The sequence below is a fragment of the Xyrauchen texanus genome, chromosome 8, assembly GCF_025860055.1.
Source record: "Xyrauchen texanus isolate HMW12.3.18 chromosome 8, RBS_HiC_50CHRs, whole genome shotgun sequence".
NCBI classification, from domain to species: domain Eukaryota; kingdom Metazoa; phylum Chordata; class Actinopteri; order Cypriniformes; family Catostomidae; genus Xyrauchen; species Xyrauchen texanus.
In genome coordinates this window covers 34,449,313-34,463,801 of record NC_068283.1, presented here as the reverse complement: position 1 = coordinate 34,463,801, position 14,489 = coordinate 34,449,313, and the positions used below count along the sequence as shown (strand labels likewise).

Genomic DNA, 14,489 nt, shown 5'->3' with positions numbered 1-14,489 from the left:
GAGAGTGAGCGAGTGAGTGAGTGAGTGTATGTTTTGATATGTGGGTGTGTAAGCGTCAGGTGTCAGTGTAGATTGAGCACGGAGTGATTCAATCAGCCAGAAATAGCAGCAGAGCTGTATAAAAGCCTGACACACACTCAAGTAGACAGAGGACCAGACAGAAGAGAGAGACGACTCTTTCCAATAATTACACCAGCACATCAGGGGGGAAAAAGGAGAGAGACAAAAGGAACGAAAATTGGAAATCTCATTGTAAAACAGTTAATATAATATTGTGAGTAATTAAACTTTACGGGCCATCCACGAACAAGCTGATAATGAAGCAGGTGTGTACAGTTCTGGAGAAGAAAGGTGGATGTGTGGTTGGAGCTGAGCTCAGCTGCAGCGTGAAAGAGGAAAATACTGCTAAGAGAGAAAGTTACACTGCTGACTGGCACAACATTAATATGAAGACACAGCCTGAAGAATGGTAAGTGCGCAGACTTATTCATGGAAAAAGCTGGATGACAATTGTTTGAATTTATTGAAAGCTCAATGCATTGTCTGATAATACCTAAATAAAAATCAATATCACAATATTAAGAATGATGAACACAATTCTCTTGAAACAAGTGTTAATTTTAGATGCAGCTTTGCTTCTCAAATAAATGTATCCGGATTTATCCAATTACAAGAATGATAAGAAAATAATTTTTGCAGTGCAGATTGCAACCAGATCATTTTAAATACACAACATCAACGTTTCTGCATCATTCATCTTTTTCCATCTTTCTTTCTGTAGCCAGTCCATGCTGATGTCGGACGACTCTCGTCGAGAGACCCTCTCCCGTTATTGGCAGGTACGTCCACTCATTCAGACCTGTCCTTCAGGCGTGCTCAGAGTGGGCAACATGGAGGCAGGTGTACGAGAACACCAGCTCTTACCCTCCAGGAACACTCTACCATTGCCTATTTTCAAGCCTGTTGAACTTGGTGTTCGCTTGGGTCGTGGAGCCCCCCACACCTTGGCAGATCTGCCTCCCGCCCGAGCACCTGACGGAGCCTGCACAGACAAGAGACCAGTGGCGCAGATCACCAAAGACCTGCCTCCTGTCAAACCCATGCGAATGGAGTTTGCCAAAGCACCAAGAATCCTGGGCAGATCCATGTCCCAGGAAGCCCAGAGAGGGTAAAGAGAAGGAGAGGGGACATGGAAGTGCCAAAAGATAGTTTTAAATATAAAAATGAACCAAAGACTGTATGGACTTTGTTGAGTAGGCCTAATGAAAGGAACAGCGAAATGAGATAGAGGGAGTGAGCATGTAATAACAGGGCTTAGTGATATTAAAAAGAGTTTTTAGTGAAGGAAGTGATCACGGTGAAAAGGAGGAGGATGATCCTAATAATGATGGATGATGGTTTTATCTAGTGAATTTGAATTGTAATTTTTTTTGTTTGTTTGTTTTTTGTATTGAGTATTTTCCAGATACAGCACTTTTTGTTGAGTTGCCATTAACTGAGTAATTCTTTTGAGGAGTAATATGTTCAGAATTTCATAATGTCATTGTCTGAAGCTTGCGGTCATGGTTGGTCATGCAAAAATCTAATGTTTAGTCAGAGAAAATCTTTTATTTTTGTTAAAGCTCAATTATTTAAATCAAAATATGAATTGCACTATTTATTAACAGTTGGTATTTGCTTTGATTAACTGATTGTTGACATTTGCTACCATCATTTAAATAAAGTTTGATTAGTATGAATTTAGTTTTGCTTCGTGTTTGATTTACAATGAATGATTGATAGAAGCTATTTGGTGCTATTTGGCCTGAAATATCATAATATGGCAACATTCACCAGAAAAGTAGACAATTCTTTCCACGGGTACCGCCAATGTTTTTACATGTATACTATGTACAATTAAATATTTATCATAAATATATGTATATCATCTAGAGAATATTATATTAATAATATGTCAAGGCAAACTTTGATGTTGGATTGACAAAGCCTTCTCTGCTTGAAGCTTCACATTTCCTCAAATAAAGTCAGTCAGAGAGATAACCCAAGAGATAGGTAGATGGCTTAATGGACAGGCTATCTAAAAAGATTTTATTCTTTTGTAATATTATTGTCTATGGGTCAACTGTGAGTCTGATCATTTAGAAAAAACATAGCACACAAAATCCGAACTGTCTGAAGGTCTGTGCCAAGTTTGATGGATGCTCCAAAAATCCCATAGCGGTCGGTAGGATGGCTGCCTAGGGTCACGGAATTCATAGCACTGGCCCTGTCTTTGAAACAACACCTGTTGTAAAAAGCGCTATACAAATACATCTGACTTGACTTGATCCTGAACAGAGTACAAGTTGTAACACTGTGAATATTTGTGTTAATGTGCACATTCACATTTACATCCTCTATGTTAAGGACATTTTAAGGATGTAGACCACTTTGGGGAAAATATGTAGGAACAAAAATAGGAACTCTGTATGTAGGTTTTTGACATTTATTTTATTAGTAGACAAATAAAAGTATGTCATGTGAAAAAATGGCATGTTTATTCTGGTCAGTATTTGTGCATTATAACAAAAAGTGTTACAACTGAACTCGGTCTACCCTAATTTGGCATCTCTGCTGCTCTCTCTAGTCAGTGTGGCAGCACTTTAAAGCCTTTAGCTTTGACAATTACGGACTAGTGTACCATGCAACACTAAAAGAGACTATGTGTTCTCTTAGGAAAACATTATTCCTTATTCCATGAGTTCCAGGAAAAGTAAAAACAAGACAAAAACAAACAAGCAAAACCAAAATACATTTACTCTACCACAATTCATATGGAGTTATATGAGGAGCCAATATTAAAATATGTAACATGTAACCATTTTTTATGAATGTGAAGAAATTGCAATTAAGGATGTTTTCCAATAGTCATAAGTTCTTGAGTTGGGGTTTCTGGGAAATCATCTTTAGAAGTGGAACAGAGTGGTTCAGCAAGAACAGAAGGGTGAGCCCGTCTCTGTCTGTGGTACATGCTGTTTGGTTCATCTCCCAGAACACATTCATGTGCCAAGAATGCCATTGCCAGGACTCATTCGTAGACAGCACTTATCTCTCTCCCACTCATTCTATTTTGCTTCTGATTTCTCTCATGAAGACACTAATTGAAATAAATCATTTTATTCCAGTCATAATCATAGTAATTAGTCTCAGCTTGTGCTTATCTCACTCACCACTATTAGATATTTATATATAAACAAACAGATCCAAAAAAAGAGAGACTGAAAGGGAGGAGAGGTGGTGCTGGTGGTAGGGGCAGCTGTACCCTTTTACCAATCCTTTAATCCTGCTTGTTCTCACTCTTTCCCGTATCCCTTTTTTCAGCATACAGCAAATGTTGCATGCCCTACATGTCAGCTTTGGAAACATGCACACATATTGACAAACCATAAGATTAAAATGTTTTTGACTCCCCACTATTTCCGTGTAGTGGACAGCTTTATAAATTAGCATTTCCTAGAGGAACATCTAGTGCTTGCAATGCAGAAAAATAATAGTGTTGAAGTTTGAGGTACGTACACTCTTAAAAAAAAATGGTTTCTTCAAAATGGTTCTTTTCAAACCTTTCACTGAAAGGAACCTTTTTGACCTTTTTGGAACCTTTATTTTTAATAGTGTAAGTTTAAGTTTTAGGCTTTGGTTCTGTGTAAATGAAATGCTTCATTAGAGCTGTTTTGCTGTAGGCTCATGACACTCAGAATGCATCTTGTTTTGCATTTTCCATCTGCACACAAGAATTAATCCACAGTCAGCGTAAAGTCATCTAAGAACGGATAAATGCAAGAAAGTAAAGACAATCACAGATTAGTAACAAACTGCCTTGAAAGCAGTGTAATCCACTGAAATATCAAATTTAAGTTTCATAAGTCTAGGGTCTCATGACCCCGTAGACACAGACTTTGATTGGAAAATCCCTTTCATCCCATTTAATCATCAGCTTAAAAAGCACGTGTTGATGTGCGGTTATTGGGGGAAGGGCTGTCAGCTGATCTTATATTGACCCCCTGTCTAACTCCTGGAAGGTATGTGGTATGTTCTTCATTATGTGCCAGTATCATCAATGTACTTGAGCTCTTGAAAACCTGCATAACAGATATGTGTTATTTGGGAGGAGTCATTCCATAGCAACACAGACACACACACAAATAAACACTTATTTAGAAAGTGGCGGAAAGTGAGCATTATTGCAATATTCTATCACTCTCACTCTGTCTTTGAAATACTGTGAAATAACAGTGTGAGCATATATCTACTATAAAACTGATTTTCCTTTCATCCAGGTCCTAGTGAGAACACTACACAAACAACATGTGACCACTGTTTCTTTAAATAAATGTTCCCCATGCTGAAAAGTCTAACAGGGAGACTGTTTGTTTGTACATCCTTAGCTTATGTAAAAACTCTGATTGGTGACATTCACAGATGTCTTCAATTTGATAAATGATTCATACATCAAATAAATAATGTTTTTGTTTGTTTTGTAACTCTAAAATATATTCTGTGTTGGGGTTTACCTAAAAGGTATAATTAGTTTAAAAAAAGACAAGAGAAGTACATCCTTAAACATGTGGGTGTTCAGGCTATGGCAATGGTCCCCAGAAGAATAACAGCTTAATAACAGAACATATAATAAACATTGCATTTATGAGATGTACTCACTAATATGGGGAAACCAATGTGTGTGTGTTTGTGTGTGTGTGTGTGTGTGTGTGTGTGTGTGTGTGTGTGTGTGTGTGTGTGTGTGTGTGTGAGCGTGTATTTATCACTTTGTGGGTACCAAATGTCCCCGTAAGGATAGTAAAACCTGAAATTTTTGACCTTGTGGGGACATTTTGTCGGTCCCCATGAGGAAAACAGCTTATAAATCATACTAAATGATGTTTTTTGAAAATATAAAAATGCAGAAGGTTTTCTGTGAGGGTTAGGTTTAGGGGTAGGGTTAGGTTTAAGGGACAGAATATAAAGTTTGTACAGTATAAAAACCATTATGTCTATGGAAAGTCCCCATAAAACATGGAAACACAACTTGTGTGTGTGTGTGTGTGTGTGTGTGTGTGTGTGTGTGTGTGTGTGTGTGTGTGTGTGTGTGTGTGCACATGCGTGGATGCATGCGTGTGTTATAAATGGTGTGGAGAATTACATTGCATAATAGGACAGATCTGATTAAGATACATCAGTCATCACTGCAACAGGCTGTTCAAAAACACACACACACAATCACACACACACCACTGCTCAAGCACTTCAACATTAAAAGTGTGTGTCTGTTCATACAGTGCAAGACTATAGCCAATGTGATGACAGGGCTTAATACGACAGAACATAACAGCGCTGAACACAGAGACGCACAATATTAATATGTGGAGTTTAAAAGCGGCTGTGGATATGTGAACTTAAAAGAAACACACACTTGTCGCAACACTTGCTATTTCTCCACTGCAGCTGGTCTTCTACTCCAAAACAACATCCAAGCCTTAAAGGAATATATCACCCAAAAATGAAAATTCTCTCATGACTTACCCTCCTGGCATCCCAGAAGTGTATGACTTTCTTTCTTCTGGAGAAGAGAAATTCATATTTTTAGAAGAATATTTCAGCTCTGTAGGTCCATACAAGCTTCCTTAGGAAAAGATGGTTATTACTTTGAATTAAGGTTGAGATCACAAGAAACCATAATGAATATTCCGACACATGCTTTTCATTTAAAACAACATCATTTCATTCAGTACCAAGTTGATGTCAGGAGGCAGATGGACCCTCCTTTCCATGAGAATGCCCTGCCATGGCCTTTTAGGGACCACAAGCAAGACCACAAGCAAGTTTTAATTCCACATCAATTAAGAAAAGGTAATAAAGGACATACTGTATAACTCTGTGGACCTCCATCCTTCTCTACCTCTGTTACAGCAGATCTTCATCTTACTCACATAATACAAGAAAATACAAGACTGAAAACAATATAACAAGACAATGAAGCATGAACCAATAACTGAACAAGACTAATAAACAAAGGAACCAATGAGAAAAAATACATGAAACATGGCAGGAACAGAATAATCACATGACTAGACAAGGAACTGAACAAATTTCAAAATGAAGGACCTGAAGACATGAACAGGACTAACTTTTCAAAATAAAAGACACAAAAAACAGGAACCAACAGAGTAAGCATTACATATCCCCCTCCGTGGCGTGGGTCGTGGCGAGATAGGGCGTGGGGCATGTAACAAGGCGGAGTCCGGGGGGGTGGATGAGATGCTCGAGGGGCGGAGCCAAGGTGGAGTCGTAGGGATGGAGGTGGGCCTGGACCGTGGAGCAGAGGCGGGACTGGACTGTGGCGCAGAGGCAGGCCTGGACCGTGGAGCAGAGGCGGGCCTGGATTGTGGTGCAGAGGCGGGCCTGGACCGTGGAGCAGAGGTTTGCTTGTGACATGGCATGGAGCAGTCTGGGGTTCGACTGAGACATGGCATGGAGCAGGCTAAGGCGTGGCTGTGACATGCCATGGAGCTGACTCAGGCGTGGCGGTTACATGGCCTGGAGCTGACTCTGGCGTGGCTGTGACATGGCTTTTTTTTTTTTAAATGAATGTTTCAAGGTTCCACTTCTGAAGTGTTTCCTTCACATATGAATCCATCACATCCTATTTAAAAAATATAGTTCATATAAAGTGAATTAACAACTTGTAATTTCATTTTAAAGCAATGGGCTTCATTAACGAGGCGATCACAAAATGAGCCAGGCACCTTCCTGCAATGGTAAAAGAACACCATCAAAATTTTGCTGCTTTTTGGCATTAAAAAGTCACAATAAAATTGATAAATGTCACAACGTGAAAAAAGTCATAACCGTCGTGAATTCAGGGGCGCAGAACTATCTGAAAAGTGGCTTCTGATTAGGCTATCACCCAATTTCATGTAGAGGCTGGCTATTGTGTAATACAGGGGTCGGCACCTATGGCACACGTGCCAGCACTGGCACGCGGAGGGGTAATCACTGGCACGCGAGCAACAGCGAGAGAGGAGTAGACTATATTTATATAAATTCCGCACCTTCATTCCAATCCACAGCTTGATGTAATCCTTCCTCATGATTACGCAGCGTGTTTTCATCAGCTGAATGGGAAGCTAAACACTATTTAAGTGTGGTGAGACCACTGACCTATATAGATCAGTGGATGAGACTCGCGCTGTGCGTGCAAGCCATTCGCGCATCACGAGCCAGCTGCACTTCTCTTCCGATTAATCGCGATTACATTTCTTTCAGTTGATGAAAACTGCCGTGTCTGCAACACCGCATAATGAGTCTAAAAGCCGAGGCATCTTACAATTTCTTCGCATGTCGGCCAAATATATGAAATATTATGTATGATTTACAACAATAAAAGTGTCGGGACAAACACAGAAAGTGAGGGGGAGCATCCCATTTAATAGTTTCTATGCCATAGTTTAAAATAGGCTGGCTTTATTGCCTGTTATGTCGGTAGCCAAGTGAGCAGCAATACAGCAGACCCAAAATTAAGGGTTAAATTATATTATTTAATTAATCAGCTATTATTGTATGTTGATAAAGAAAACAAAAAGCGTTCATATAACGTGATATTATTAACTTACCTCTGTATCTTCTGTTGGCCGACCGTTGAAATTTAAAATGTCCTCGCGAGACCAGTTATAACCCAACTGGGTGCGTTATTATAGAAACAACACAATAAACGTTAGGAATAACCCAACAGAACGACCCAATATGTTTAACCCAGCTATTGGGTAAAATAAATAACCCAACGTTTTTTGGAGTGTATAATAATGAATAATCATATGTGGCCTAACATCGTGGCCAAGAATTGCATCAAACCAGTGGAAAGTTATGACAACTGTGTGAGATTTTAGTCAGCTCTTGCACACACACACACACACACAGCCAAACAAAGATGATAATTTATGTGTTTTTCAAAGCAGCTGGTATTCCATTCTGTACTCATTTTCAAAACCGGGATAACAATTCATTAGGTGTGTACACATGTATTTAAAGACACACACCTCACACTCAACTACTCCATTCCCAGAAGAGAAACTGTTCATCACTGCCCTCTCTCTGCAGCATAAACCGCTGCAAGAGAAATCAGGAAAAATCATTATGTTAAAATGACATTAAAGCTTACACATTCATATGCACTGTTTGTGTGTACCTGGTGCAGGCGGGATGTCAGCACCAACAGTCTGTGTAGCACTGGTTGGAGGTGGGGGTGGTACTGCTTTCCTGAATTACATCACTCTGATGAGTTACAGTGTGTTTGTACAGCCAAGGCCAAAAGTATTGGCAGTGACATAATTTTTGTGTTTCGCAAATTTTTCTGCCTCAGTTGTTGTGGTGTTGATTCACATTGTTTCTAGATTATTGTGTAGAGTGATCAGATACATTTTAAATTATTGCAAAAAGCTTAATTGGCCAAAAAAATTTACTTTATCACAAAAACCCAAATTTCACTGTTATATGCCATTTTCCTGGCAAAAATGACCAGCTAACATCATTTCACTAATCATATCAGCAGCACCTGGGAAAGTGTGAACAATTACTAGTCAGGTGAAATCTCTCTGTCATTCTGATTGGATTATAAGAGCAGACTGATTGCTGTAAAAGGAGGGAAGAAGTGCTTCCAATCATTGTGTTCTTGTTAGCAATGGTTACCTCTAAAGAAAGACGTGCAGCCATCATTGCTTTACATCAAAATGGCCTCACATGCAAGGAAATTGCTGCAAAGAATATTGCACCTTAAAGAATCATTTACCAGATCATCAAGAACTTCAAGGAGAGAGGTTCAACTGCAGTGAAGAAGGCTTCAGGATGTCCCAGACTGTCCAGCAAGTGCCAGGACCATCTCCTCCTGAGGAGTCCACTACGGAATCGTGTCACCACCAGTGCAGAGCTTGCTCAATATTGGCAGCAGGTTGGTGTGAGTGCATCTGCACGCACAGGGAGGCAAAGACTTTTGGACAATGGCCTGGTGTTAAGAAGGGCAGCAAAGAACCCATTTCCCTCCAAGAGAAACATCAAGGACAGACTGAAATTATTGAAAGAACAAGGATTGGACAGCAGAAGACTGGTGCAAAGATATTTTCTCTGATGAAGCCCCCTTCCGACAGTTTGAGACATCTGGAAAATCGATAGTCCGGAGAAGAAAAGGTGAACACTACCATAAGTCCTGTGTCATGCCAAAAGTGAAGCATCCTGAGACCATCAATGTGTGGGGTTGCTTTTCATCCAAGGGAGTGGGCTCTCTCACAATTCTGCCCAAAAACATTGCCATGAATAAAGAATGGCATCAAAACGTCCTGCAAGAGAAACTTCTCCCAATGCTCCAAGAGCAATTTGGTGATGATACGTTCATTTTCCAGGATGATGGAGCAACATGTCACAAGGCAAGAGTGATAATAAAGTTTGCTCGGAGATCATTCCATAAAAATTTTGGATCTGTGGCCAGGCAACTCCCCGGATCTTAATCCCATAGAGAACCTGTGGTCAATCCTCAAAAGGTAAGTGGACAAACAGAAGCCCGCAAATTGTGATCAAATCCGAGCACTAATAAGGCAGAATGGATCGCCATTATTCAGGATTTGGCCCAGAAGCTTATATCCAGCATGCCAGAGCGAATTGCAAAGGTTATGCAGAACAAGGGTCAACACTGTAAATATTGACTCTTTGCATACGTATATTGATTGTTTTTGCCAATAAAAGACTTTAAAACTTATGAAACGCATATCATTGTTTTCCAGTATAACATAGAAACATGTGAAAAAATTATCTACAAATACTGAAGCAGCAAACTTTGCAAAACACAAAATGTATGTCCTGCCAATACTTTTAGCCATGGCTGTAGACAATTTAGGGTGAATCTTACAAAAAATTACATATGTTGCATAAAACATAATTTTATGACCATTATAAATGTTGGTCCCATGGTGTCTTTAATTACTATGTACTGTAGGAAATTTGGTTGATGTAGATGTACATGGTCCAGATTAAAGTGACCCATTATATGTAGGAACAGTATGTGTGAGCTAGGAATTAAATTAAACTGTCCTTATTCTACATTATTATGTAAGGAAATTCATAATGGAATTAGTCACGTTTGACAACCATTATAACTGAGATAAATGACAAATACCTAGATTATTTGTCTGGATAAAATTGTCCACCATTAAAATCATTTCGTTGTATCCACTCACAATTTCTATTGTAAGGAATTCTCTTTAATAAGGGAATTATGATTAATTCACTTATTGGAGTAATATTACTCTCATGGCTTTTCGAAAATAATATTACACATATTTAGGTACAGCTTTAAAGTGAATCCTTTTAAAAACAGGGATGAGATTATTTATCAAAATATACCACAGTCATGTCGTCTTTGAACAAAGACAAACTTTATTACTATTCTAAACATAAATCTAATCTAACACACACATACATATATATATATATATATATATATATATATATATATATATACTTAAGACAGGTTGGTGAAAAGAGTGATCAGTACAGTGAAAATGAACTTTATGGAGTCTGTTGACAATACCTTAAGAACCATTTATCCTTCTTTGAGTCTACATTGATTTGCTATCGGATTACCCATATTATTTAATGAATACACCAGCACTTTTAGCACAATACTTGAGATGTACTTGCGTGTCTTTGTGGTGTTTCCTTGCGTTCTTTGTGTTGCTTGGTTCTTGGTTCCAAACTCTACAAATGGAACCTACTACTTTGTCTGAGTTTTCCTTGTTACAATAGTGTTTTCTAGTGCCATTTGTTAGTTTTCTCAGATCATTGACTTCTCTGCAGGAAAATGCAGTTATTTATTAACATAACATGAACTGCTAAAATTTATTTTTATTTGTACTCATTTACCAATACATGCAATCATGCCCTTACAAAAAAATCAAAAGTTCTGACAAACTTACCACAAATTTCGCACTCTTCGTCGGTGCACAGCCATTTTCAGATCTCTCCAGAGATGTTCAATCGGGTTCAGGTCTGGGCTCTGGCTGGGCCACTCAAGGACATTCACAGAGTTGTCCCATAGCCACTCTTTTGTTATCTTGGCTGTGTGCTTAGGATCGTTGTCCTGTTGGAAGTTGAACCTTTGCCCCAGTCTGAGGTCCAGAGCGCTCTGGAGCAGGTTTTCATCAAGGATGTCTTCATCTATTCATCTTTCCCTTGATCCTGACTAGTCTCCCAGTTCCTGCCACTGAAAAACATCCCCACAGCATGATGTTGCCACCACCATGCTTCACTGTAGGGATGGTATTGGCCAGGTGATGAGCGGTGCCTGGTTTCCTCCAGACATGATGCTTGCCATTCAGGCCAAAGAGTCTTTTTTTCATCAGACCAGAGAATTTTGTTTCTCATGGTCTGAGAGTCCTTCAGGTGCCTTTTGGCAAACTCCAGATGGGCTGTCATGTGCCTTTTACTGAGGAGTGGCTTCCGTCTTGCCACTCTACCATACAGGCCTGATTGGTGGAGTGCTGCAGAGATGGTTGTTCATCTGGAAGCTTCTCCTCTCTCCACAGAGAAATGCTGGAGTGACCATCGGGTTCTTGGTCCTTCTCCCCCAGTCGCTCAGTTTGGCCGGGCGGCCAGCTCTAGGGTCCTGGTGATTCCAAACTTCTTCCATTTGCAGATGATGGAGGCCACTGTGCTCATTAGGACCTTCAATGCTGCAGACATTTTTCTGTACCCTTCCCTAGATTTTACATTTATGCATTTGGCAGATCATGAAGATCTGTGCCTCGATACAATCCTGTCTCGAGGTCTGCAGACAATTCCTTGGACTTCATGCCTCGGTTTTTTGCTCTGACATGCACTGTTAACTGTGGGACCTTATATAGTGTGGCAGGGTGGGGCCGGGTCATGATCCTACACACACGGTCCCGTATTAGGCTAATTATGCCTCCGTGAGGGATACAGGTCATCTGCAGGGGATCGTGCGGGAGAGAGAGATCGTTTACGGACATGTCCGTCATGTTTGTGTTTATGTTGTCTTTTAAGTTTATCATTAAAACTATTATTTACATCATCAAGCCGGTTCTCGCCTCCTCCTTTCCATTGATCCCTTTACACTGGTGCCGGAAACCCGGACGATATAAATACCTCAGGGACGATCCCCTGCAGTCGACCTTTATCCCTCACGGAGGCATAATTAACCTAATACGGGACCGGGTGTGTAGGATCACGACCCGGCCCCGCCCTCCGCCCTGCCATATATAGACAGGTGTGTGCCTTTCCAAATCATGTCCAATAAACTGAATTTACCACAGGTGGACTCCAGTCAAGTTGTAGAAACATCTCAAGGATGATTAGTGGAAACAGGTTGCACCTGAGCTCAATTTTGAGTGTCATGGCAAACGCTGTGAATACGTATGTACATGTGATTTTTTTAATTTGTAATTTTTAATAAATTTGCAAAGATTTCAAACAAACTTCTTTCACTTTGTCATTATGGGGTATTGTTTGTAGAATTTTGAGGAAAATTATTAATTTAATCCATTTTGGAATAAGGCTGTAACGCAACAAAATGTGGAAAAAGTGAAGCGCTGTAAATACTTTCCGGATGCACTATATATTAATATGGGCTAATATATTATGATTGAACTCACGTGAACTAACAATGAACAATCATATATTTAGAAACTGAAATTAACCATGATTAGTAATGGCTGTAAGTGTGATTGTTTATTGTTTGTTCATGATTGTTTGTTGCTTCACTGACTAATGTTAACAAATGGAACCTTATTGAAAAGTGTTACCATAAATGCTGTAAATATATTGGTCATTCTTAGTTAAGGTTAACTATAATGTTAAGTAATGTTAACATACAACTTTATTGTAAGTGTTACCACTTTTAAACTATATGTAAAACATTATGAACAGAAGATTAATAGTGTTGCAACTTACCATCTAATTGACAGAGAGAGCCTGTATTTTGAGAGCTTTTGTGGCTCAGACACAATTAATCAGCACAAAGAGAACAAAGCAGATCCATTCACTTACAGAGCTGATAAACTGGTTTCGGTAGCCTGCAATCATTGTTTCACATTTTACTTCAACATTGTTAAGTTGACATCAGCGGAGCTTTTACGACATAGAAAAAAATGTCTTCACATCAAATGTGTGTGGTTTTGGGATAGAATAAATAAATATCCTACTTGTTTAAATGCGAATGTAAAAATATGAAATTAAAAACAGCAGGAGATTGTCAGTCATTTGCGTTTTAGAGTTTAGCTGAATTGAATTCCATTTCATACATTTTAACTTAATTTGTTTACTTCCCTAAAAAAAATTCATCAATTTTCATTTGAAATTATTCATGTTTATTATTAATATTTAACTAATATTTCAATTTTAATAAAATTGATTTGATTTGGACCCTGATAGCTATTCAACAATCAATCTGTCATGTATTAGCCTGTCGTGTTTCACCTTGCTCCTTAGGTGTCGCTTTTGGCCTTTATTTAACTCCATAGTCTCCTTGTTAGCGTTCGTGTTCACTGTCATTGTTCTCACCTGTGTCTTGTTGGTAATCATCCTGCCTTGTGTGTATTTAACCCTGCCCGTTCCTCCATTACCTTGTCGTTTGTTAAATGTTGATGTTCGCTTCCATGCCCGAGTTCGTAGTTCCAGTATTTTTGTGTTTTGCTTTCATTTGTACCCATCGTGGTTGTTCTGTTCAATAAACTCGCATTTGGATCCTCAACCTTTGTCTGCCTCCGTCCGCATTCGTAACACAATCATTTTCATAACAAATTCCAATTAATGGTTGTTATTTATTAATCAAATCAACTTAAAAGCATAAGGTTACTAAACATCAATGCTTTCATTGTTATAGTCTCCATGAACACTAAGCAAATGTTAGATCTGACCTTGGCTTTAAAAGATACCTTACATGCTATGTTGTGAAATAAGGCCCCGGCAACAGGCAGAGAAATGTGAAATGTCATTGTTATGTTTTTCTTTGTGTTCTTCTGACTGCTGTTTTCTTTTCTGAGAAGTCTTTATTGACATGTAAAACAGGTTCTATCACCTTCATTACAACTTAATTTGCCCCGACCTCAGGACTAAGTATAACTCTGACATACCTTGTTTTTTACTTCTAACCTGCTGTCAGTATATTTAGAACATACCTGCTCACCTAAAATTGAAATATTAGTTAAATATTAATAATAAACATGAATAATTTCAAATGGAAAAAGGGTCTAAATCAAATCAAATATATTTAAAAATATTATTAAAAGTGAAATATTAGTTAAATATTAATAATAAACATGAATAATTTCAAATGAAAAGTGACAGTAAATAACCACTTCATAGTGGTTTGCTAAAATGAAGACTGCTCTTAGTCATACTTGAAAATAAAAGATGGTCTAGTGTGTGGAATCCCCCTGAAGAAGTTCAATGGT

The 14,489-nt window shown here is 38.8% G+C and overlaps 1 protein-coding gene across 1 annotated transcript; it reads left to right on the top strand.

Annotated features, from left to right (window-relative positions):
- The first annotated feature begins 135 nt into the window (after nt 1-135).
- Nucleotides 136-1,756, top strand: LOC127647460 (telethonin-like). Its single transcript, XM_052131717.1, has 2 exons — nt 136-469; nt 782-1,756. Exons 1-2 carry the CDS (start codon nt 318-320, stop codon nt 1,170-1,172), a joined length of 543 nt encoding a protein of 180 aa, XP_051987677.1. The 5' UTR covers nt 136-317; the 3' UTR covers nt 1,173-1,756.
- Nucleotides 1,757-14,489: the final 12,733 nt, after the last annotated feature.

Excerpts from the sequence above, each read along its gene's own strand:
- LOC127647460 (XM_052131717.1), top strand. The coding sequence starts at position 318 with ATGAAGCAGGTGTGTACAGTTCTGGAGAAGAAAGGTGGATGTGTGGTT. Across the intron at positions 470-781 it reads AAGACACAGCCTGAAGAATG|CCAGTCCATGCTGATGTCGG; the intron begins GTAAGTGCGCAG and ends TTCTTTCTGTAG.